Here is a 26,717-nt window from a genome sequence, read left to right on the forward strand (position 1 = left end):
TTTTAAAAATATATATTTTATTTTTCACTTTATAATGCATTAAGTTAAGATATAATTTTACCCAATATGGTAAAATTATTTTCTATTTTAATGCATTAAAAAGTGAGAAATTAAATATTTTAATAATAATTTTTAAAAAACTATACAGATCTGCAAGCAGCAATAGAGGTGGCCACTGGCCAAGCAATGTCCTGTATACAACCAGAGATGGAGCAACCATAAGTAGGCACAAGTGGATGCCTAGGGCACACTGCCTATGAGAGAGCAATCGCCAGGTGACCCGTGGGTCACTCTATGTAGCGTGACTGAGTGGACCGCAAGTATCCTCTACCCAGTCTGACAGGAAGAGATCACTGACAGCCACAGACAGCTTCCTGTCAGACCAGGTAGAGGAAGATCATCCACTGTGGTACACTCAGCCATGCTATATGGCAGGAGGTCAGCAGGCACAGGAGTGGGGGAGAGACCACAAAGGATGGGGAGGGTGGAAGAGACACATAGAAGGGCTGGGGGGAAAAATAAGACATACATAGGTGCTTGGAGGAGAAAGAAGAAGAAGGGCTGTGAGGGGGAGAAAGAGACACATCGAGGTAGGGATCAACCGATTATCGGTCTGGCCGATATTATCGGACGATATTCTGTATTTTCAGCAATATCGGTATCGGACAATAAAGATACCGATATTGCCGATAATGCAGACCAGGGCCGCCATCAGGGTCCTGAGGGGCCCTCAACTGTCCTGGGGGGCCCAGCACACTCTTACTTACCTTCCCAGCAGCTCCCTTCAGCTCCCCTGTCTAACTCTCGCGAGTTCAGTGGTCGTCAGGGCGTTGCCACGGGTTACCATGGCAATGCTCCGCGCGGCACGCAGGCCACGAGAGTTAGACAGGGGAGCTGAAGGGAGCTGCGGGGAAGGGAGGTAAGAGTGTTCTCGACCCCCCAGGGAATGTCATATCCCCCCTCCCTGGTCAAGTAAGAAGCAGGGAGGGGGGGACTAAAACAAAATTTTTAAAAATTTTATATTTAAAAAAAAAAAAAGTTATAAAAATGCTCCCCCACCCCATGTTACACATATTACATACCTACACAAACACTCACTGCGCAAACAAACACACTACATTCACTGTACGCAAAACTGAACAAGGAATAGAGCAGCGCTAAACAAACACTAGGATGGGAGGTAGCACACCTGATAATAGGGGAATCCCTCCAACCCCCAAGAAAACTAGAACAAGTCAAACAACAATATACAGGTAGCACCAAGATAAATACTTCAAACACAATAGTATATAATAATAAGAACAATAAAATCAATACGAGCAATAACAAAAAAACACAGGATATAAAAAGAGTCCACAATAAAACTTGAAAGAATAAAAAATACCAAATGGTACCAAACAGTCTCAAAGGTGGCAATAGATCTTCTAGTCCTAGTATGGGACTTTCTTGGTAGCTTCACTTAATAGCAGAATATGAAAAGGAAGCAGAAACAGAGGAAAACCAATAGTGCAATATGGTAGTACGTAGTAGAACAAACGACACTTAGATAAGATGTCAACTCACATATGGTAGAGCTATAACCAGCTCTAGGTAAAACAGCATGCAGTGGTATATAATCCCCACTTGCAGGATATACCTCTGGTTTTGGTACACAGTAGAATGATGGTAAATCACAACTGGTTAACGATGAGGTAGATCATATGGAATGACAAAAAAGCAGCCAATAGTGCTCTCTATATAGATAGGTAAGTATCAATAAGGTCAATAAAAATATACTTACAATTGAGTGAGCAGACTAACTGCTCTATGTATCAAGCCTGGGTGATATAATCCCCACCAAGGATGTCTTTGGTTGGTTGACCACAGTATGTAATGGGTCCAGTTGTCAGGTAAAATTATAAAAATAAATAATAAGTTCTAAAAATATATGGCTAAAAGGCAGATAGTGAGGTAGCCAAAATACTTTATTTTAGCAACAGCATAAAAACCACAACGCGTTTCTCCCCTTAGGGCTTTCTCAAGTGGTAAAAACAGATACAGAGGTATACAACAAACCAAAGAAATGTTTTTATTATTGCTCTTATTGTTCTTATTATATACTACTGTGTTTAAAGTATTTCTCTTGGCGCTACCTGCATATTGTTGTTTGACATATTCACTATACACACACTACACAAACACACACTCTGCATTCATTATATACACACACTACACAAACACACACTGCATTCACTATACACACACTACACAAACACACACTCTGCATTAATTATATACACACTACACAAACACACACACACTTCATCCACTACACAAACATACACTGCATCCACTACACAAACACACACACACACTGTATTCACTAATCAAATACTCTCACTGCATCCACTACACACACATATATTCTCGAAAACATGAAATATTCTGACTGGCATGTATATTTTGGGCATTTACCTTAATAAAAAAGGATTTGCAAAAAAAATCAATAAATAATAAACATGTTTAGTTAACAGTAGATTTGTGTAGAAATTGTTTATTTGTTTAAAATGGTAAATGTACAGAATATCGGTATCGGTAAGTTATCGGCTAACGGCCTGAAAGTTCACAGATTATCGTCTCTAAAAAATTTATATCGGTCGATCCCTACACTGAGGGGCTGTGGGATGGTGGGAAGAGAAACACACAGAGGGGAAGAGGAAAAAGACAGAGGTGCTGGCTAAGGGGAAAAAGAGAAACACAGTGGGGTTAGGGAAGGGGTGAGGTGAGAAAGATACAAACAAAGGATCTGGAGCTAAGAAACACACAAAAGGAGTTTGGGAAAGAATGACATGCAAAGGTGCTGGGGGAAAGAGAAACGCACAAAGGGGCTCTGAGAATGTAAGAGAAACACAAAGGGAGGGAGTAAAAGACACACAAGGGGGTTGTAAGAGACACACAAGGGGGGGGGGTTGTGAGAGACACAGAAGGGGGAAAAATGGGGAATAAGAAACATTAAAGCAGGCAAGACATTCAGACGTGGGGATAAGTAACACAGCATTGGGGTTGAGAGAAACACAAGTGAAGATGCATTATTATTTTTTTTTAAGTGAGGGGGACAGAAAAATGCATCTTCGCCTGTGTAGCCCAAAGTCCTTGCACAGGCCCTGGATACAGCAGGTAGATCAGTAAATAGCAAAGATATATTTTGTATAAACCATTTAACCCCTTAAGGACACATGACATGTGTGACATGTCATGATTCCCTTTTATTCCAGAAGTTTGGTCCTTAAGGGGTTAAAGATAGCTCAAAACTGGTCACATGACACACAGGCTCTATATCGTAAAGGATATGCACTCTAGAAATGCATTATTACACTAATTTTAAAGGCTTTTTTGTTAGGAAGTTTTGATCTTGCTGTTATTTGATTGATACATTTAAATACATTTTACAATTTCAAAATGGCTGCCAAACCACATGGCTGATTGACAAATTGACAAAAAGATTTCAAATTTGAAGTGGCTACTGGCATTTGTGACTTTTGAACCCGTAGTACCTCGGTACAATTGACGACAATCTCAATATGGCTGGAAAAAAACATGATGAATTCACCAATAACTGTGGCCAAGCATAAGAGTATGGATAAAGCGCAGGCATATGTATTGTAATGAGAAGTAAGTTACAGAGATGTCAAATTCAAAATGGCTGCTGACCTTTGATCCTCATATTAGTTTTGGCACTTTTACTATTGAGTAATCACATATTTAAAGGAACACTTAAAACCACCTAAAACCCTTTAGTTTGCTGAAATACTTAAGTGGTTCAAAGAGTGTTACCTAACACGACATCTGAAGTGCTGCCTACCCCTGCTCTAGCACAAAGCAGAGATGACCGCTTCTTATAAAGAAGCATTGGTTTTAATGCTTCTCTGTGAGGACCATTGCAAACTCAGCACAGTTGCCATGCAGAATTCTTGATAGAGAAGCACACTGGAATACGTACTTTTAGCAGTTTCTAATACAGTTCAGTTGTGAAATAAATGCAAATTTAGGTTTTTGGCTAGTGTCAGTAATTTTGATACTGTTGTAGTTTCTGCGACAGAGAACAGGAAAACAGGCTGTATGTAGGTTTTCCTGGTCTCACCTATCACTCAACTGTCAAAATTGTGTTTGTAGGAAATACTCACACAGTGTTTCGGGAACACCTGTAAGGCAATTATCTGACAGGTCCAGCTCAGTGCAAACTTTCAGACAGCCTATCTCTTCTGGGAGAGACTCCAGTTTGTTCCCAGACAGGTACAATTTATCCAGTTTCCGAAGTTGTCCAATAGCTGCTGGTATCTCAGTCAATTGGTTAAACATAACAGAGAGGTATGTCAAGTTGACCAGGTTACTGATGTCTTCTGGGAGAGTTCTAAGGTGGTTGCAGGAAAGATGAAGTTCTGAGAGACTAGTGAGGAATGTGATGCAGGATGGTAGCTCTGTGAAACTGTTATAGCTAAGGTCCAGGTAGGTGAGTCTTTTCAGGTTACAGAGCTCAGAAGGAAGAGAGGTCAGTAATCCATGCTGACATCTGCCCAGCTCATCTCTTGCTAGTCCACCTGTGGTGTGATAAAAAGGAAGATAACACAGGTTATGATTACCATACTTATTCCCAAACTGTTATCTTTTAAGGAATCTGAGTTTAAAGCTTTCATAAGTTTTTTTATTATTATTTAAAATAAAACTGCCCAGGATTTTCTATATTATTATGTTTAACTATCCCTATATATACAAAATGTATTTTTTTTTTTTTTTTTTTTTTTGTTAGACTGTAAAAATTAAAATTTGTTGTTCAAATCCACATCTCTTTAATTGGTACCTACATTGAAAAACCTTTGAAAATGACTGATAACCTGTGTTTTCATGAGATGCTCCATTTTCAGACAGGGCACAGCCAAGGCAAACTTGGTAAATGAAGATGAGAAATAGAAACATTGTTTCATTTCTCCTCTTCTAGGTATGCTTTCTCTATACAGACTTCCCAACACAAAGACAGAGGGTATAATAATGATTGACAAGGAGCTAAGATGGAGGCACTCAGTTGCCGGATACATAAATGTGGATTTATTCATATACTTTTATTCTTTTACACCTCACATATGTGTGTTTGTTATATATGGGGAATCAGTAACCATACTATTAAAAAAAATCTAGGAACTAACAGTTCCCTTTTAAGCAATTACATAATCTAGAGACCAAGGGTGCCCAAATGGTAGATCCCCAGATGTTGTAGAACTGCAACTCCCATGATGCTTTGCAAACCTTTAGAATGACAAAGCATCATGAAAGCTGTTCCTATTCGGCACCCCTGATCTATGCGCAGCTACATGAACAAGTTGATTTGTGGCATCAGTTGCACATACTGCACCTTATACCTGATGAGTTACAATAATCGGTAGTAAATCGGACTGGCATATCTGAGAAAATGAAAACCCATCAATACCAGTCAAACAGCAGCGATTAAAAATAGAAAACTAAGCAATATACACTTAAACTATGGGTGCAAAACAACTTCATTATGCATGCCATATTGAAGCTGCTGACAAGGTACATTTGTGCAGAGGAGCAGTTTATTTACCCCTTAAAGGGAACCTATAGTCCCAAAAATTACAATTGTATAATTTCAGGACTATATGTTCCCTTACAGGTTTGCCATCACTACCCACCCCCTTTGCTCTGTAAAATTAAATTAGATAATGTTTACTCACCTTGTTCCCAGCACCGCGACTCCTCCACTGCAGCCTCCAGCTTCTCCCCCAGTGATGTCAGCACCCATAGAGAACCAATGGATTGGAACTATGCATGCCCCACCAAGCGTTATGCTCTTCCAACCAAATGCTGCTATTGGCAGCGTTTGATTCCAGGTCTCAGTTTCACTCGCTTCTGGAGGAGGAAGCTCCTGTAGTGGCTGTCAGAAAGGCAGCTACTGGAGGCTTTTAAAAAAAATAATAATAAAAGGTTATTCACTAAAGTTAGAATTCAAAGTGAATTTCACATTTTAGGCCAAGGTAATCGAACTGAAAGCATAGATGACTTGGAAAATGCTGATTGAAATTTGAAATTCACATAGAATTCTTACTTCAGTGAATAACCCTGAATGTGTATAGAATGTGCTTCTGGGATCTATATCTCTACAGGCCACCTGCTTTTTCTATAGAACCATGAATTCCACAAATTGTTTCATAACGGTGAAATATATCGTTGCTGCTTTTTTTTCTGAAAAAAATGTATTCTTGGTTACCCTATTATTGTGTAAACAGCAAGATCATGCAACAGAAAGTAAGGTGTTGGATACTACTATTCTACGAGCAAAACGGAATAATTATATTCTCACCTTTCAAGACCAAGACACGGAGCTCATGGAGGACATGCAATGCACCTACAGCCTGACTGATTTGTGCATTATTGCTGCTAAGGTGGAGGATTTCCACCTGTTCAAGATCACCTCTCTTTGCCTCTGTCAGCTGTAGAAAGCACTCGCATCCGTCCGAGCGATACTCCAGAACGAGCCTGTCCCCTGCAATGGGAGATGAGGGACTGAGTGGTTCCTCTGTGCTGGTTCCCACCCACTGGGAGTCCATCTTGCATTGTCTGAGCGTAGCAACACGGGCATGTCACAGCTCGCCCAGCACAGAGACGATGCCAGCTACACCAGGGTAATAACGATCTGCAGAGAGTGACAAAACACAATTAACAGAAGGAAAGGTGTAAAGTGAAAGCATAATATAAAATATTTTTTAAAAAGTGGCTAAGAGGAAAAAATATCTCATCGACGCATCACCAGGCATAAAGATATAAAATAAATATATATTTTAAAAAGGAATCAAAAATACAAATATACATAGCTATACTAACATATATAACATATAACGTATATAACATATACACCTGACGGTCCCTTATGCAAGATATACAAAACCTACCTGTCCCCTAATCATAGTAGACCATGTTTACAGTTTCCCACAGCAAAATACATGAAATCATAAATATTATAAGCAAAATAAGGCTTTAAAATGGCCATATCACAATGCTGACTTTAAAAAGTCAAGAGTTATTATAGCATTCAGAAGGTTTAGGGATACATAGCGTTTTGGGAACTTAGACCTTCACCTCGCTTTGAATAATGGTTAGATTTCCCAGGAATCTCGAATGCTGACACCTTCTACCTTAAATCTTCCATAAGTCTAAATCCCCCCTAACCTAGACTCCCTTTATTACAAGGGAACTCCTAACCGCCCCCGTCCCCACCCCCCAAAAAAAATTTTAAAAAATATTTTAAATACTACTGTAATAAGGTTGCTCACTTATGAATGCAGAATTTTTTTAGCGGTGATCAAAAAACACTTATTTAAAATATAAGATTGTGATGGCACAATGTAGCAGTCTGTAGTCACATACTCTACAGTCTTCTCACAAAAATTAGAATTTTATTAAAAATAAAAAATAAAATTATCCTGCCAAATTTAGGCAAAACAAGAAGCGTTTTGGAAAACTTCCATTGGGTCTGCATTAGACATTTGGCCAAACTCTACTATATCCGACTAGACTTTACAAACCGATTCTCAGATCACCCAAAATGCACTATAAGTTATTTACAACACCTTACCTTCATGGACATACATCTTACAACTAATCGTTTAGTGAACAAACCCCCAATTCCAATTCTTTTCAATAACACAGAATAATACTGAAAGCAATCACACTAAAATCGACAAAATAACATAATATTAGGATCACGGTGAAGTGTATTTTTAAATCAATCTGCCAATACAGACACCACTATAAAGAGTACAAATATTTCTACAGACAATTTTAACGTTACATTTAAAATGCATTTTCAAACAATTGCTTTTACTCGTATGTTTCGAATAATAATTGGAACACATGTTCAGCCCTCTTCTTATACCAAAACCAAAAAGAAAATCATTAGTATACTCACTAAGAAATCACCAATGTCAGGACTGGCTGATCAATGATCCCTTTGTTCTTCTATGTGTAATAATTTCAGCATTTAAAAACACATAAACCATCACATATATGATTTTATGTTTATGCAATGGTTGGAGATACATGTATAAAACAGTGAATTAGTTACAGCGAGTTCTCTGTATTTCTGCCATTGATACACTTTTTAACTTCCTGGTTGTACAGGACAGAAGGTCTCTACGACAACAAATGGGGCAGGGCTTCAAATCTGGATGGCTACCCTTGCCCTCCCCCTCCCATACATTTTCATCTTTGTGAGGCTTGTCAGGATATGTGTTCTACAAGAACTGGAAACACTTGGTTCTTGTTGCCTCATTGATGAGAAGAAACAGTTATCCCACTAAAGTGTCAGAGATTTCAAACAAAGCTGTTTCCTCATTTTAATTTATTGAGATTATTTTTCTGAGGCTCTGGCTCTTTTTCTTATTTATATATTTTTACTGAACGAGAGCATCCTATTTTTTGGGGGGTGATTTCTTATATTAGGGTATTTTATTTTTTTATCATCGGACTAGTTTTATTAATATTAATTTTAATCAAGGTGTGACTTTGTATTTAGAAACATTGTATAGTAACGATCATCAGTGCCTGGAATTTAAATCACTTGATCCTACCATAAAATAACACATAATTTAGATATTACCTTAACTATAAATGTGAGTTTGTACGATGTGAAAAATAAAATTAGATATAGAAATCCACATACTCAGCAGTCATTTGCTAAATCGTTAACAAAATGATATGTGATTTTGAAATGGTTCGTTCATTAGTGCAATTTCCAGAAAAGTGACAGTCCCCCTTAAGGACCAAACTTCTGGAATAAAAGGGAATCATGAAATGTCACACATGTCATGTGTCCTTAAGGGGTTAAGCTATGGCTGAGAGCTGAGTACAGTTAAATGTAGTTGCTGGGATGATGGGATCATGACGAGTTGTACTGCTAACTATAAATGTTATTGACAGATCTGCACTAAAACTTAAAGCACTATAACCACTACAGTGTGTCAGGAGATTTAGAATGATTTGACTTCTTGCATGGGGTCCACCAGGTATCACTTCCCACCTCCTCTCAGCCTTCAGGAGAGTCAGCAGCTGCTGCTTAGTAGCTTCCATTAGCTCTCCAAAGTGAAACGCTGCAGCTAGGCTGGCTCATTGGCTGAGAGCATCACTTGTAAACCCAGGTAGTCAAACCATTCTAAAACAGTTTGACTACTTACAATGGGGTGCGATCAGGGCACTCCTGGCACCAAAACCACTGCAGTGGTGCTTGGAGTATTCTTTTAAAAACAACTTGATGAAGAATTGGCACCAATAGAGTACACAATAAGTTGTGGTGCTTATGCTACTCGGTGTGTCCCTTTAAAGTTTAAACACCTGATGTGTCCCACAGGATTGTGTTATCTGTAAGTTATAATTACAAGGTATAGAGAAAAACAGTAGTATGCTGCAAACCTTCTCCCTGTCAGGATCAAACCAATCATTAACTATTCCCCAGTGACATGAGTCTGTATTCACACACACAGCATCGAGGTTTGCTAGGCCAGTAGATAGTGTCTAGTAGACAGCCACTAGAGGTCAACTCCGGGTTTATAGCACAGATTTCCACTATGTGAGGACCTCCAGCGTCGCTGAAATCCCTACAGGAAAGCATTGAAAGCATTTTCAATGTTTTCCTATGGGGAGGTCTAATGCGCGGTCTAATACCTGGATAAAGGTAAGCAACCTGGAATGGGGGGTAGGAGGGAGAGGGGCCATGCAGTGTCAGGAAAACGGATTGTCCCTTTAGGTCTCCCCCGCCGGCGGACCTGAGCAGAAATGGACCTTAGCCAGGGCCGAGGGATATCGGCGCTGGACCCAGGTAAGTAACAGAAGGGTTTTTTAACCCTTTTTGCACCAAGGGTGCACGGAGTTACTATAGGGAGCTATAGTGCCAGGAATATTACCCTTTAATCTGTTGAAGTGCCTGGCATCCCTGGTAGTGTTTTTCTGTTCAATGTTAAAACATTTTCACCCTTTGCTCAGTGTTCAGAAATTTACAAATGGTTCAACACAGAATGACAGTGCCAGGACAGCCCAGTCTCTGCTAAGGAAATGTCCAATGCAGATATCACATTCAATGGTAGCCATTTCTATCAGCAGTTGGAGGCCCTGATATGCTGAGTGCACTCATTTGACCCTCCCAGGCTTCACCACTCAGGCCAACACAATAATAGCTAACAATAAAGGACCGTATTTAAAACTTTTGCATCAGGATTTCACCCATTTTCTTACATCCACACAGGATTAAGACACAATTCTGTCTCATTTCGAACCAGCATTCAAAAACCCTGACATTAGTAAGTGCTTATAATATTACGGTAACAAATGTACAATAAATCATGATGAATATCATCTATGCTCCAGCTAGTATCACAAGGGAAAGGTGGAAATAAAATGGCTTTGTTTCTGTTAGTTGGTTTGTGGAATTTAGCCTTAAAGGAACACCATAGTGTCAGGAACACAATGTGTATTCCTGGCGCTATGGTGCTCTAGTATTTGTTAAGGTGTCTGGCCCCCACATGTAGAAAGTAAAAAACATGTCTTTTCTCCTTCGCTCTGCGCTGCTATCCTGCCTCCTTGGCTGAGATCATCAAGATTGATAATACCAGCAAATCCAATGCTTTTCCATCAGAATGCATGGCGATATGCTGCACCAATCAGATGGTCTCTATAAGAGTTTATGATAGAAATTGCCACGTTTTATTCGGCTATATCTGTGGAAGTGTCTCTAGTGGTTGTCTGACTGACAGGAACTAGAGGCATTTAAACCATGCAGCGAAAATTTTACGGTTCCAGCAGAACAGCAATGTCTTCACTGGCAGGGTTAAAACGAGGTGGACGTGGCACCCAGACCAGACACTTCAGATGAAGTGGCTTGAGTACCTTTATTGCCCTTCAAGGTTGCAGTGAGAAGTGGAATAACTTTCTTCCTATTAGCATGTTTGTAGAATTAGGCCTTCAAGCTCCAGGGAGAGGTGGAAATGAATTGGCTTTGTTTCTGTTAGCTTGTTTGTGGGATCCTGGTGACTAGAATGACTCCTTCCTGCTTTCCCTCTGCATGTGGCACAGTTTCCTGTATTGGAAGAAGCCGCAGCGCTCAGACCACCCAGTGACAATTGTACCCTCCTACATTACCCCTTCCTTTGCTATGACTCTGTCTGAATGCCCCATGTTCCAGATAAATTTTTGCAAATCCAAACTGGGGACATTCTGACTTTAATAAACAACCCGGACAGTCAGGGTTTTTTCTAACATAAGTATTCAAATTTAAGGCCACAGTACGCAAACTGAAAGCATAGCTGATAATTGTCCCAGTTTGGCTATTTTGACCTTTAATGGGACGCAATCGCCACCAGACAAGGTTAATGTAGTTGTTCTAATGTCTACTGCCTGTCCCTGCAGGCATTTTAATGTAAACTCTGCCAGGTCCATCTAGGATTAACCCTGCAGCTGTAAACATAGCAGTTTCAGAGAAACTGCTATGTTTACCTATGGGTTAATCCAGCCTCAAGTGGCTGTCTCATTGACAGCCGCTAGAAGTGCTTCCGCGCTTCTCACTGTGATTTTCACAGTGAGAAGACGCCAGCGTCCATAGGAAAGCATTGAGAATGCTTTCCTATGGACTGGCTGAATGCGCATTCAGCCGATGACGGGGAAAGGAGGCAGAAAGTCCTCACCGCCGAGAGAGCCCGGCGGTGGAGAAAAGATAAGTGTTTAACCCCTTCATCACCCTAGAGCCCGGCGGGAGGGGGATCCTAACGTTGTGGGGTACCTAGAGACCCTATAGTGCCAGGAAAACAAGTATGTTTACCTGGCACTATAGTGGTCCTTTAACCCCTTAAGGACCAAACTTCTGGAATAAAATGGAATCATGACATGTCACACATGTCATGTGTCCTTAAGGGGTTAAAGAAACACTATAGTGTCGGGATACAAATGTATATTCCTGTCACTATAGTTCTAATAGTGCAGTTTAGGTCCCCCCATTGTTCTCCATTAAAAAGGTGATATACTCACTTTTTCCACCGCTGCGCGGGTCTCTTTGCAGCTGGCTCTGCTCCATTATTGAAATCATGAAACTTCATGATCTCAGCCAATCTAATGCTTTGGTAAGCATCACTCTGCACTGCCCCAATCACCATCTCCTCAAAGAGATACTTTGAATTAAAGGATCACTATAAGGTCAGGAACACAAACATGTTTTCCTTACCCTATAGTGTTAACACCACCATCTAGCCCCCCTGGGCCCCTCATGCCTCCATAAATATAGTAAAAATATTACTGTATTCAAGCCTGAAGCTGTAAATCTGCATGCTGTTAGACTCAGAAAAACAAGCAGTCTGCTGACATGTGATAGCCTAACCCAATCACAGTGCTTCCCCGTAGGATTGGCTGAGACTGACAAAGAGGCAGATCAGGGGCAGAGCCAGCATGATTCAAACACAGCCCTGGCCAATCAGCATTTCCTCATAGAGATGAATTGAATCAATGAGTCTCTATGAGGAAAGTTCAGTGTCTGCATGCAGAGGGAGGAAATACTGAATCACATGATGCTGTGCACAGTGCTGCCCTGTGCTCTGCAGACAGCAGATCTGAGTGGATGGAGGCATATTATGCAACTGGAGGTGTTCCTAGCTTTCAATGTAAACACTGTATTTTCTCAGAAAATACAGTGTTTACATGAGAAAGGCTGCAGGGAGCTATAGTTCTCACCTGAACAACCTCATTAAGCTGAAGTTGTTCAGGTGACTATAGTGTCCCTTTAAGCATGAGCATGGAGCTGATAAAAAATAGGTGCTACAAGCTGTGCAGCACTGCCCCAGGAAGCACCTCTTGAAGCAATCCTAGAAGTGGCCACCGGAGGTATCTGAAAAGGCAGTGTTTACATTAAAAAGCCTGCAGAGAATTGCTATAGACACCAGGAACTATATTAAGCTGTAGTTGTTCTGGTGACTATAGTGTTTTAATATTAACATGGGGGTGTAGTAAGGTGGCATTAGTGTGTCATATAAGCTTACACTAGTCCAGATGCTGTGTATTACACCTCCCCTGCTGCTTTGCCAGCATTATGGCTATAGGTGCATTTGGGAGATGTAGTCTGTCTGCACTGGTCCATCCTCACATTCCTATGTGGAGTTAGTTGTGGGAATAATCAATGATATGCAGGGAGTCTATCTCTGGACACTGTGTGCCATGGCTGGAGGGAGGTCCGATATAAAGTAATCTAGATACCCCTCAGGGCGGAGGAGCAGTCACCACCCGCTAATGGGCGTTTCCTTTTGCGTCACCCGCCGGATCAGATGGTCTATCTAAACGGTGGGGGAGATGGAGTACAAACATGGCTGCAGTGAGCGCTGGCTATGGCTGGCTGGGTGTAACAAGATGGCGTCCGCCACCCAGCAGGCAGCGCGTGGCCCGGGGAAGGAAGTGATCCCTTTAAATCCCTCCCCGAGCTAGGCCCCGCCCTCTTTCCCTCCGGCCCTCTGTAGAGGAAGCACGCGTTTCGCAGCTCCCTCACCGGACTCACATCAAACAGTAACGTAAGTCTCTCCCTCGGTGCCGGGGATAGCACAGGTTGGCGGATGGAGTTAGGGGGGCGGCCTGGGGTGTGAGAGACCGGGGAGCAGAGCTGGCATGTGGTGGGCCTGGGGACCGTGGCAGCCTTCAGGCATGTGTTGTCTGGCCTCCATGACAGCCTTCACACACGTGCTGTGACTGGGCTGGCCAGATCCCCTCCTAACTTACCCTGCATATTACTGCATGCAGACCCCCCCCCCCCCCCCACTTACCCTGCATATCATTGCATGCAGACCCCCCCCCCACTTACCCTGCATGTAGATGCCCCCTTGACTTACCCTGCATATCAATGCATGTAGATGCCCCCTGACTTACCCTGCATATCACTGCATGCAGCTGGGCAGCACAGGAAGAGTGCTCCCCTGTAGGATGTGCAGTTGAAGTGCTTGGGGTCAGTGCTGGTTTATTCTATTATATGGTGATTGTGCTTCTCATGAAAAGTAGACCGTTCCTTCACTATTAATGGGTTGGTTTCCTTTCTGCTGCCAGTTAAAGTGATAGTTTAGGCAACGTAAGGCACCATAACTTCATCTAAGTAGAGGTACTTGGGCGCACACTTACAGTTTAGGCAATGTAAGGCACCATAACAACTTCATCTAAGTAGAGGGACCTGGGCGCACACTTACATTCAGGGTTTAATCCGTTTTTGAACAGTTTAACCGCAAAGTTGTCTCCAGCGCAGATATCTTCCCACCCCTTCCTGGTAGCACCCAGCTTCTGAAATTTCAGACTCGTAGGGATGACACTGGTTGGCTAAGAGCTGTCAGCTGAAGCACTCCACGCTTGTTGAGACTGAAATTACAGAAGCCAGATGCCGCCAGGGGAGGAGCTGAGATCGAAGCGGGACTCAACTTTGGGGTTAAACTGTGTGGAAACGGGTTAACCCCCTGAAGGAAATAATGAATCTGGAGGCCTCCTGGCACCACAACTTAATTTAGATAGTTTTGGAGACTGGAGTGTTCACTTAGTGCTCCATAGGGTGGGGAGGGTCTTACATGGGCTGTCAATCAGTATGTGTCCAGGGAAACGTGTTGGATCTGGTAATTCTTCCTTCTGCAATTATAAAGGTTTTTTTTTAGTTCCTAACACAGGAAGCAATAACTTTCTCACCAGTTGAGGTCTATTTGCCAAGCTCTGAATGGCGCCTGGTTTGAAAACTTTAGACCTATTCTCGAATAGATTTAATAGCTTCAGCCATATTTTAATCTAATTTTAAATTTCGTTGGTTAGTTTTTAGAATCACCCTTATCATAAATTACCAATATGCAACCACGTCTCCTTTTTTTTTTTATTGGATCAGGTTCCTGTAATGCAGATTAAGAGAATTACCGATATGTATTCTGACTGCCGGGCAACTAGGATATCTGCAACATCATTGTTCAGCCAGTTTTAATTAAATTCTCCGAACCCATTATTGGTTGGTGTACCTGCATTAAATCCTTGGATTTGTAGCAATATTACACATTTTCCCATAGGAACCAACAGCATTTTCTCTTTCCGATTCTTGTCCCATATGTCTACACTTAACCCTTTTCTCTTTGATTATTTATAGGGACACTATAGTCACCTGAACAACTTTAGCTTAATGAAGCAGTTTTGGTGTATAGAACATGCCCCTGCAGCCTCACTGCTCAATCCTCTGCCATTTAGGAGTTAAATCCCTTTGTTTATGAACCCTAGTCACACCTCCCTGCATGTGACTTGCACAGCCTTCCATAAACACTTCCTGTAAAGAGAGCCCTATTTAGACTTTCTTTATTGAAAGTTCTATTTAATTAAGATTTTCTTATCCCCTTCTATGTTACTAGCTTGCTAGACCCGGCAAGAGCCTCCTGCTTAAAGTTCAATTTAGAGATTGAGATACAATTATTTAAGGTAAATTACATCTGTTTGAAAGTGAAACCAGGTTTTTTTTTCATGCAGGCTCTGTCAATCATAGCCAGGGGAGGTGTGGCTAGGGCTGCATAAACAGAAACAAAGTGATTTAACTCCTAAATGACAGTGAAATTGCAGGGGAATGATCTATACACCAAAACTGCTTTATTTAGCTAAAGTAATTTAGGTGACTATAGTGTTCCTTTAATAAGACTTTACAGATAATTCACGGACAGATCAGTTCGTTCGGGCATAGAATAAAAGTAATATGATTTGTTTCAAGAGTTGAAGCGCGTTTGTGCACAAGTTTATTTTTGAGATTTGCTGTTTTGACTGATTTATCAGGCCTTTTTAAGCGAAAAATCGTAACCACTTTCTCATCATAGCATGCTTTTTGCCGAAGACTGCTCTGGCCACTTAATATGGGGCCTTGGAAGTTAACTTCCAATTTCTGTCAAATTTAGCGGTAAAATACACGATTCACGTATAAAATGCACTTCAATATCCGTTTTTTTCACAGGCCTACTTTCTTACTATATCAAACACCCCAGATTTGTATTGTCCTGTGTCTCCAGTGGACAGCAGAACCCTTCAAATATACTTTAACTAGGTTTTTGGGGATATTTTATGGTCATATTAGACCTGTCCTAACTTCGATATGTTTAGCTGGTGCTACTGGTGAAGGCGCATTATCTTTATCACCATACTGAGAAGCTTAAATCTTTGCTTATTTAAATCCTAAGCTAACCCTTGCCAACCATAACTGTACACTGTTAGGCAGATTGTTTGCTGTAAGAGCTCAAAGCTAAGACAACATAACCTTGGAGCAAATCAATCACTATTATCTTAGGCAGCCAGTCATAACACACTATTGCTGATCCTAGGATGCACTCTTCCAACTGGGCATTCAGTTGCCGGTTACAAAATATGATCATTGTGATTGGCTGCCACAGGAAGACATCTAGGGCTGTTACTGGGTAGCATCAGAGCTGATGCTTTTAGTATCGGCTTGGTACGTGCCACCTAGACTGCAAGATCGTTTGAGCAGGGTCCTAATCTACCTTTGTTTCGGTATCAATTTATTTGTAATTGTCTCATTTATTGCTACGTTTCCCCGCTCTGTAATGTAAAGGGCTGTGGAATAAGTTGGCACTATATAAATACCAATAATACAAACCACTGTGATGTGCACCATTTAAAGTGGAGGACCCATGCTGTCTAACAGCGATAGGAATGCAATTGCTGTCCTAGCAGAAACATGCCTGGAGCATTCAACTCTCATCACAAAGTTCATTCTAATTATTGTGACTTTTGTTATACCCCATAAGCTCAAGCTCTTGTTTAGGGAGAGTCGGTGTTTTAAAAGGCATATTAACTAGTCGCCTTGGTTAAGTCAAGTGTTTTTGAGCGGTTTGACATTTACCTAGGTCCTCAGCAGCCCCTGGTCCATCCCTTTTCACGGATAGTGCCAAATTGAAAATTCTTTCAGAATTACCATTTACTGCAGCAGTATTGGGTTGCCACCACTATATAGGTAATGTACCAAAAAAACTTTAAAGCTTATAATGGTGAAAAATGGTTTACATCTCTTAACTTTAACTGTAAAAACTATTACAACCAGCCAACAATGTAAGCTTTTAGTATAAAGAATACAGATGTTTTGGCTTTCACTCAAGACCCCCCTTTTTTTTTTTATGCAGTCTATAGAGGGGACCTTTAATACCGCCACCATTACATCTCACAATGGGAACAGCAAAATATTAACCAATAGACATCCTCTACTGTTATACTGCAGGGCGTTACCCTCCTCTGAACTGTGACTACTACAAAGTAAAGCAATCAATGGTGTTTCTGGTTGGATAGTAAACTAATACTATTTCTAGGTCTAAATTGACTGTAGTGGCACTTTAAAGGGCTCCTAGGTTATGATTAAAGTATGGCCAACAGAACATGTTTTTAATCTAAGATGGCTAGCTTTTTGTTGGAAGTGCCTCTTACATTGGCTGTATATTACCATACATTGTAGTTAATATAAAGGTATTATGCAATCTGGAGCTTGTAGTGGATTTGAAGTGTACCCAGTTATTCTAACCCACATTCTATTTCTCTTTCTAGGATGCGTTACATATCTGCATACCTATTGGCTGTCCTTGGAGGCAATGATAAGCCCTCTATAAAGGACCTCAAGAAGATTCTGGACAGTGTTGGCATTGAGACTGATGATGAGCGAGCAGAGAAGGTACCTATGTTTAATCCAGTTTTGAGGTCAATATATCTGTATTTACATTTTTAGAGGGATTGTTGCTGTATTATGAAGTAGCCCTTTTGCAGCATTGTACATACATGCTGTTGTGTTTGATTCTCTGTGGCCACCCTTTTAACAAATGTTAGTGTTTAACTTTCTGAATTATAGTTCGACAGCTGGTGGTTGTCCATCTGTCAATGGGTTGCAGTTACTATCCTATCCTGGCTGAGTGCCATTAGAGGTGCCAAAAAACAGTATTCATGATACAAACGTAAATTAAGTGTATGGTGGTAATAGCAACAGAGATCTCTAAACACCCACATATTTGGAGCAAGATGTAGGCAAGTTTTTTTTTTTTTATTAATCTCTATGTAAATGGTTACTCCAAGCACCATGACCACTTCAGTGATTAGCTGCTTCTTTAGGTGTAACTCCACCATAGTTCCTGGCTTGCTAATGTCAATTCTGTACAACGTTCATTGAACAGAATGAATCATTAGCTGAGAGTGGTCAACTCTGTGACTCTTCACAAAATTGGAAATACATAACCGGACCGCTGGGGCCAAACAGTTTTTAATTGGTTTGCCCCGTTGCTGGATAACTGCGTAATGCACCCCTGCAATTGTGACCACTGCATTTGGGTTCTATTAGTTTTTTGATGATTGGAGTAACCCTTTAACTAAATACATTTATAGGCTTATCCTTTATGTCCCTTCCTGCGAAGTTGAAAAGTTTTTTCGATTTCTGCTCAAGCATCAAAATGCTGTACATTATGTAATGTGTTAACTTTCTGTATATTTCCTAAAATATGGATGCTGTGACTAGAGCTATTGTTTTTTTAGATAAACTAGTTTACATTTTCTAATTTCCTAAAAATAGTTTTTAGAGTGATTACTCCAAACCTGATGGGTTTAAAAAAATATATATTTTTTAAAATGGAAGACTATCAAGGGGAAGTGCATCTAGTATGTGCCTGACAGTCCGAGGCAGACATGGCATTGTTTACATTTGTCAGATTACATGGATGAGGCCTATGGTCCAAAACACATTGCATTAAGATGTAGTGTCATTGGTCCTTAGTGCCCTACAAAGGGAAGTCTAAGCACCAAAACCACTTCATCTTAAGTTATTATAGGGCATCTATGCTATCCTTGGATATGAACAGTATGCTCATTTTGGAACGTCCATGCTTACTGTTTTACAGCCACTGGGTGCTCAGTAATAAAATCGATTCTACCTCCAGGTCCGCATGCAAATTATGCTGATAAATTATCTGTGCATCCAGTGCTTCTCTTTGTAAAGCATTGGATAAGCGGATCGCGAAGATTGCTGCACATGCGCAATGTGTCCATTATGCTTCTTTGTGAGACGCAGATATTGAATCATTTACATAATGCATTATAGAATTGTGTTGCTGCAGGAATTTACACAGAAATGTGAGAATAGTCTTACTTGGCAAACAATGATTTTGTTTTAAAGTGGTAGTAAAACAATTTTTGTTAGAGGTCACTCTGAGCTCCATAACTATTACAGTCCATTACTGTGGTTAAGTTGCTAATAGGCTATTGGCATCATCATCCCTGGTTCTGTGGCAAAACAGCTTTTATGTGGTTTGACAGAGTAAGTTTCATTGAGTGAACCTGGATTCTATCGCCTTAGTAATACCAATACCATATTTGAATTGTAGCTAAACACGGAGTATACCTAAATGCAGGTTAAAATGTTTGATTTAATGTTTTGATTTAATCGTGTATGATTGATGTTTCTGTAGGGCAGGGTAGGTAAACCATCAGAGGTCGTGGACCACATCTCCCATAATGCTCTTAGTCATATGCTGGCAAAGCATTAGGAGAGATGTAGTCCACAAAATCTAGGGTGCCAAAGCCCATACAGTAGGTATGCATTATATGACAGGGAAAACTAGCTCAATCCTTCAGTCTTCATAATTAATATTTAGCAATATATGTTAAACTATTGCCAATATCAGTTTTTTTTTTGTTTTGTGTTTATTTTCTCCTGACCTTTCTATTTATGTGTTAAACTTTCTTTTGTAACTTTCTGTATTTGTAGGTTGTCGGTGAACTGAATGGCAAAAGCATTGAGGAGGTGATCGCTCAGGGTAAGAAATGATGCTTAGACCAAAGACCTGTTTTAAGATTATAACTCATTTATGTCAGGTGCACAAATAGTTGGGCTGATCTACTTTTTACCGTTATTGGGTAAGTTTTAAAATGCAGAAGAATTTGCCCTCACTGCAGGAAAAAAAACCTTATAAATACCTCAGTCCTAACGGCAAAGTTTATTTATATTGCCTGTGGAAGTATTGTATAACATCCTTTGTGTGAAAAGTCCATCCTAATACCCACTGGTTTGTTGATGTACCTGCTGGGTTTCGCTTGTGGACCACATTAATTGGAGAAGTGTGTCAACTCGTTTGTGGTTTTGTTTATATAACCAAAACTTTTATGCAGACTTCTCTGAACAAAGCAATGGCAAGTGCCCATTCCCCCTTTTTTCCCTTTTCTAATAAACTGAATATGATTTGCATGATTGTGTTATATTGTGTAATGCTCTGTTAAAACATATCATCTTTGTTTTTCAATGTGATTTGGCTCTGGAGTCAATTTAAACAAAGCTGTATCAGAACAGCCCGGTTGTGCCCCAGGGGTCTGCAGTATGCTGCGTTCCTTGAAAGAGTGTTCTTGGCAACGCTTTTTCGTTTACTATAGTATTTTCTTGGAGTGTAATGAGTACACATTTTCAGAAATCTACTTTTAATAGCTCCTTGTGTTGAAATGCTGATTTCCTAGAATAACCACCTAGTTATGGCAGTTAGAAGAATAATTGCATAGGAGGCAGTAGTCATTGTGAGACCCAAGAGATTGTCTTTCAGCATTAAGTTACATGTGCTATGTGCTATGACACAACCTAGTTACTGGCTAGAACTTTGCTATGAGTCGTGCTATTTTTTTTTAGACATGAGTTTTTATTTATTTCCTAGCTGTAATGAACACTGCCTGAGTATGCAATGTACATTTAGCCTGATTGTGCCGTGAGGCAGTGTAAATATATGCATTTTTTTGTGGGAATTAAAGCATAACTGCACGTGTGCTTTTTGTAGCCTCTCAGCAGGTGCCTGTGTGCACTGTGAACACGAGGGAGCTTGTTTGTGTTTAATAATTTAACTTTTAAGCGGTTTGGAGATGGCCATTATTTTAGGATATAACCGCCACTGTGACATGGCTGTGTGGGAATGAAATGGGGCTCCCCTGACCCCTTTCTCAATCATAGTGAGGGATTAATCGTGACTGCAGAACTGTGGGATGCATATATTTTTTATAAATCTGATTTTGTTGCAGAATCTTGTATGTATACATAAACTGACTAGCAAGATGGCACATGAGCACCTTAAGCCTTCATCTGGTCATTTACAGCATTGGAGGACAGTATGACAGTGCAAACTAGTGCAGGCTACTTTCCCTTCTGTTATATGGACAGCAGGTAGCAGTAAATGGGAGCAGTACAACTCAAAGCCCCTATCGCTATCCACATTATTGTATAGAAACCAGGTTCCAAATTGTAAAAGCGCTTTTCCAAATTCTCAAGTATTAAATTGGTATTTTTAAACCTTTGGAACTCAGGGGCGTATGAAATAATGGCATACCTGTCATACACAAATGGCTAGCTGGTTAGTTTTGCTAAAATTTCATGTATTTGGTGTTTGCTGCTTGGTGGTCCTGCCCTGCGTTTTTGTGTATTCTTATACTGTGGAATCCGTAAAAAGGACGGTGTAAATTTGCTAGTAGTAAGCAATTCTGTTTGAAACAAACAAATCTTGTTTTGAAATTGCTAGCACAATATAAAATTAGGAAATGGGCATGTTTGTTTCTGCTGTCCATTACTGCATACATTTTTAACTTAGATTCACTATTTTTTCAGCCCTATAGTAATTCCCCAGTCAGATTGTTCCTTTGTAAGGCTGTGACCGTATTGATCGATTTTCCAGGAATCCCTCTGGATAAAGACACTTTGTTTTAGCGTAACAGATTTGGTTCTGGGAACGGTCTCCGGGGATTTCTTACTTAGAGCCTCTGTCAGTTCTTTCCCCATAAAACACGTAAGCAAAATTTGTAATATTCATAGGAATCTGCCGTTTGTTTTTTTTCTGTTTACAGTTAAATTTCTTTGTGGGATAACTTTGAGTTCTATGACTCTTGGATGTCATACCAGTGCTCTTTTGTACATGTTTATGAAATGAAACAATACTGGTTGATCTTTATAAAATATAACTAAAAACAGTTGGCTGTAAACAAAGTAAGGTCAGTAGAACATTGCTAGTGGTAAAAATAACTCTTAGAAATGTGCCCACAAGAGTCAGGACACATGGGCTATGACGGAGGAGAATAAACAGTGCTCATCTAATATTCCAACATGTGTTAAATGGTATCCGTCACACTGACCATGAGTAGTCTAGTCTATTCATATTATTTTTTTATTGTCCTCATGACGTTTTTATTGGTCATGTCTGTATGCAGATTTTTGCACAGTGTATTTTTTATGCACTACTGCATGTTGGTATAGCATTGATGCGGCATCTTAAAGAAACATCTCCTCGTAGTAAAAGACAGATGACCAGGTCACATTGGGGTACATACACCTTTTTAAGTCTTCCGGAAAAGTCGTTAAAGTACAATATGATATGGATATAGCACAAAATCTCTCATGGAGGGGTTAATACATACATTGTGTATACAAAATGGCTAGCAAGTATACTGAAACATATGGAGTGGTAGAATATTTTGGACCCCATTAAGGAAACTACAGCTGCACATTTCACTTACAGGATCTGCATATGTCTGCAACGAATGACTGTAGTGATACAAATATAGTTGCATTTAATCTGTTCTTTTGGTAACCGTTTGAATACTAGTGTAATTTATAGAGTGTAACATTTCATCTAGAAAATCAACCTCTATTATAAAGCCATTTTTTTTTATTATTATTATTTTGTGTTTTTTTTTTTTTAGGTAACACCAAATTGGCCTGTATGCCCTCTGGAGGAGCTGTAGCTGTTGCTGCCAGTGCTGGATCAGGATCCGCTGCTGCTGCTGCTGCTCCTGGTAAGTCAGATGGAGATTGAGCAAATTATACCATAATAAAGTTCAGACAAGTCCAACGCCAGGGCAAATGTAGGTGAGGAGGACATTGCTGGGTGTAAAGGACAGAGCTCATAGCAGTGAAATGAGAGCGAGCTAAAATAGATCTGCAGGATCCACAGGTGGGGATTTCTAGATTATATTTTTCACACATGCTAACTAATTTAGCAGCTGTGATCCACCATTTTGATTAAGGAGATTGAGCAAATTATACCATAATAAAGTTCAGACAAGTCCAACGCCAGGGCAAATGTAGGTGAGGAGGACATTGCTGGGTGTAAAGGACAGAGCTCATAGCAGTGAAATGAGAGCGAGCTAAAATAGATCTGCAGGATCCACAGGTGGGGATTTCTAGATTATATTTTTCACACATGCTAACTAATTTAGCAGCTGTGATCCACCATTTTGATTAAGGTTTGTTTTCCTGTTTATCCAAATAAAAAACAAAGGTTTTTTTTTTTATGACAACCAAGGGTTTTGAATTTAGTCTAATAAAACATCATATTGGAGTAGAAATCAGATCATTAAATGCACTGGATGTCCCTTCTTAAAGGTAGTCATTGACCTCAAAGCAAACATCTAAATTGATAGAAAAATAGCTATTTTATGACCAACATATTTTTAAAATCCCTGGCTACACTTAAGTGGCTTTATCACAATTCCCACTTTATGGATATACGTTCGATAAAGTAGGAACGATTTTTCTCATGAATTTGCCGGTCTTTAGCAAAAGGTGGATTTTCTGAATCTTTCTCATCAGCCGTCTCTTGCAGTTGCTGATTGGACCATGTATTATCTTGTGCAGTAAATGCCTGTGGCATCTTGTGGTGTGTGTGTCATGCAAAAGACTAAGGATCCTCCATAGACACTGTTCTGTACTCACATGCACAAGTTGTCTGGAGTATGGCAGCACAAAAAAGGGGCAGCTTAAAGGGACACTATAGTAACCAAAACTATAGCTTAATGTAGTTCTGGTGAGTATAATCATTGCCTTCAGGCATTTTCATGCAAACCCTGCCTTTTCAGAGAAAAGGTAGTGTTTACATTTTCCCTAGGGATGCCTCCAGTGGTCACTCCTCTGATGGCCACTGGAGGTACTTCCTGGGGCAGTGGTGTACAGTAGGCAGCACTGTTGCTCAGCATCTCCATCCTCTGCATGGGGACACTGAATTTTCCTCAGATGCATTGATTCAATGCATCTCTATGAAGAAGTGCTGATTGCTCAAAATGTCGTTTGACCCCGCCTCCTTGACGATTTTAGCCAATCCAATGCTTTCCCTGTGGGAAAGCATTGGATTGGCTAAATGGTGGGTTTAACACTATAGGGTCAGGAATACATGTTTGTGTTCCTAACACTATAGTGTTCTTTTTAAGTGAAGGATCTCTCCACGTCTATCCTTGTCAACTACCTCCACACAAGTGGACAGTCATACAAAAATGCTAAATTCCACACAAGTGAAATGGTTAGTATCAGTAGTTGGGGACACTTGCAGTGTTAAGCTGAAAGATACATCCAGTCCAGGAACTATCTACACATTACACTGGGGTTTTGTAAGGAGTAATACAATAGATGTACTGATATCTATGGTTCTATTTTGCAGCTGAAGAGAAAAAGGAAGAGAAGAAAGAAGAATCTGAGGAATCAGACGAGGACATGGGATTTGGCCTATTTGATTAAATCGTGTGGCTCTGAAATCAAACAATAAAAACTTTCTTGTATATCCATGGTTTTCATTGAGATGTTTACACACATACTTCATAGGGCCTGTGCATATCTGTCCTGGACATATTGTGCTGTTCAAACATTAGTGTCTCTCTTCTAATGTATACCTGCAGTAGCAAATGGTCCGTATTAGCAGCAGTCGAATTCTGCCAAGAAGTGGAAATTCTGCCCAGTGTGCAGAACTCACTGCCATCCCTGATATTCCTGAAAATTTGAGCTTTAATGCAAAGCGCCACACTTGGAAGTGTACATTTGATATTATCTGACACTTTATGTACGCTGTTATGATATTGCACTATTTGAGTTTACTGTCATTTCATGTTCTAAATGGGCCTACAGGACTGAGTCTGCCTTCAGCTACTTCCAATAGTCGGAATAATACTTGATCTTACTATATGTAAGCTCTATAAATTGCTGCAAAAGATCCATAGCCAGGAATATAATTAATACTTGGCTGCACTCACCTAAACATGCTTAAATGGGGTGCTGCTGGGCGCCAGTAAGTACAGTAAAAATGAAAATCCAGCGCACTCACTTATCTACTAAACAGTTATTTTAGTGCTGAACAATTTTGTTAGTTTTATTAAAAACACCTAATTTAGGCAAAAAATAATGGGGGTTTAGTTACACTATATGATCAAACATTGCATAAGCCTGCCACAAACGTCAATGTACCCCATCTTTGGCAGGTCCTACTCTCACTGCCAACTGTCTACTAAATGAGCTACTCACTTGGGGAAATGCTTCCATCTCGAGTTCTGCAGTACAAGGCTTAAATAGGGTCCTAAGATGAGACACCTGTGACAGGGGGTGGTGCAAAACCAAGGAGCTGGCTAGACTCCTAAATATATACATATAGGAGAACACAAACGTATGTGTGTGTTCTTTGTGTAAAATTATATATGTTGAGAATTGAGAATGTACAAATTTTTTGAGTTTCAAGGCTTTGAGAAAAGTATTTGTCGTCCCTTATTTAGACGTTTGCTTTCAAATAGCCATTTCAAGTCTTCAACTGAGAAGAAACATCCAGGTCACGTTAAATCTTATAGGAACATGGCTGGTGAAAAACAAACGTTTACATATTTTTTTCAGTTTACAAGCATAAAGCTTGTGGGTATGTCTGTGTATTAAAGGATCACTATAGTGTCAGGAAAACAAACTCATTTTCCTGACACTATACAACCCTTAGGTTCTCTCCCCCCCCCCCTCCCTTGGCACTGAAGGGGTTGAAACCCCTTCAGTTACTTTAATCCAGCGCTGGGTTCCCTTGGCGCTTGTGACCTCTCCTCCCCCTCCGACATCTGCTCCTGAGTGGAGCGGCAAGAGCCGCGCGCGATTTCTAACAGTCCATAGGAAAGCATTGCGCATCCAGCGTCGCAGAAGCGGCTTTCAGGAAGACAGCCACTAGAGGCTGGATTTACCCCAGCAATGTAAACCTAGCAGTTTCTCTAAAACTATGTTTACATCTGAAGGGTTAAGACCTGGGGGAGCTGGCACCTAGACCACTTTATTGAGCTGAAGTGGTCTGGTTGACTATAGTGTCACTTTAGTAGGAAAAAAAATACTTGTATTAATGCTAACACTGCATTTATTTTCAAACATGTTCAGGAAACTTAGTAGATAGTAATCCATAAAACCACCTTAGCATTTTCCATAAACTATTCAAATATTGATGGAGAATAGGCATAAAATGGAACCCAGTTTAATTAAGAAGTAGAGTGAAAGGATAACCATGGCAAGATAGCTAGATATTTAATTGAAATGTGTAGGTTTAACTTGTTTCCAAGCCCTTGCAATAACTGTACTGCCCTAAATATAGTAGAAAATACATATTTGGCTTCCAACTTCGTGTATAGGAAAATAAAGCAATATCCAAAGCTGGGAAGATTTTGTCTTTTTATTAAGGGGAAAAAAATATTTTTCCAAAATGGAAGCAGTTTTGGCCAGAGCTGCGCACGCATTCAAACCACCCATAGGAAAGCATTACTCTGCTTTCCTATGGACGTCCTGCATGTCTGCATTGAGGATTACGGAAGCGGCTTCTAGTGACGGTCAGTGAGACAGCCTCTAGAGGCTGGATTAACACTCAATGTAAACA

At 40.2% G+C, this 26,717-nt stretch overlaps 2 protein-coding genes and 1 long non-coding RNA gene across 3 annotated transcripts in view; 2 read left to right on the forward strand and 1 right to left on the reverse strand.

The window, feature by feature from the left end:
- The window catches only part of PIDD1 (p53-induced death domain protein 1), a 33,974-nt gene extending 25,820 nt beyond the window's left edge, over nucleotides 1–8,154 (reverse strand). Inside the window, exons 1-3 of the mRNA XM_063437991.1 lie at nucleotides 7,958–8,154; nucleotides 6,353–6,685; nucleotides 4,164–4,577 (exon numbers count right to left, since the gene is read on the reverse strand). Coding sequence (XP_063294061.1) covers nucleotides 4,164–4,577; nucleotides 6,353–6,599 — 661 coding nt within the window. The 5' untranslated portion in view covers nucleotides 6,600–6,685; nucleotides 7,958–8,154. The remainder of the gene's footprint in view (nucleotides 1–4,163; nucleotides 4,578–6,352; nucleotides 6,686–7,957) is intronic.
- LOC134578261 (uncharacterized) overlaps nucleotides 1–26,333 on the forward strand; it is a 550,797-nt gene extending 524,464 nt beyond the window's left edge. Inside the window, exon 2 of the long non-coding RNA XR_010086095.1 lies at nucleotides 26,173–26,333. This is a non-coding gene — a long non-coding RNA (uncharacterized LOC134578261). The remainder of the gene's footprint in view (nucleotides 1–26,172) is intronic.
- On the forward strand, nucleotides 13,474–24,617 carry RPLP2 (ribosomal protein lateral stalk subunit P2). The gene is made up of 5 exons (XM_063437994.1): nucleotides 13,474–13,583; nucleotides 17,611–17,734; nucleotides 19,811–19,859; nucleotides 22,768–22,860; nucleotides 24,498–24,617. Exons 2-5 carry the CDS (start codon nucleotides 17,612–17,614, stop codon nucleotides 24,572–24,574), a joined length of 342 nt encoding a protein of 113 aa, XP_063294064.1. The 5' UTR covers nucleotides 13,474–13,583; nucleotide 17,611; the 3' UTR covers nucleotides 24,575–24,617.
- Nucleotides 26,334–26,717: the final 384 nt, after the last annotated feature.

This window comes from Pelobates fuscus, chromosome 12 (genome assembly GCF_036172605.1).
Source record: "Pelobates fuscus isolate aPelFus1 chromosome 12, aPelFus1.pri, whole genome shotgun sequence".
NCBI classification, from domain to species: Eukaryota; Metazoa; Chordata; class Amphibia; order Anura; family Pelobatidae; genus Pelobates; species Pelobates fuscus.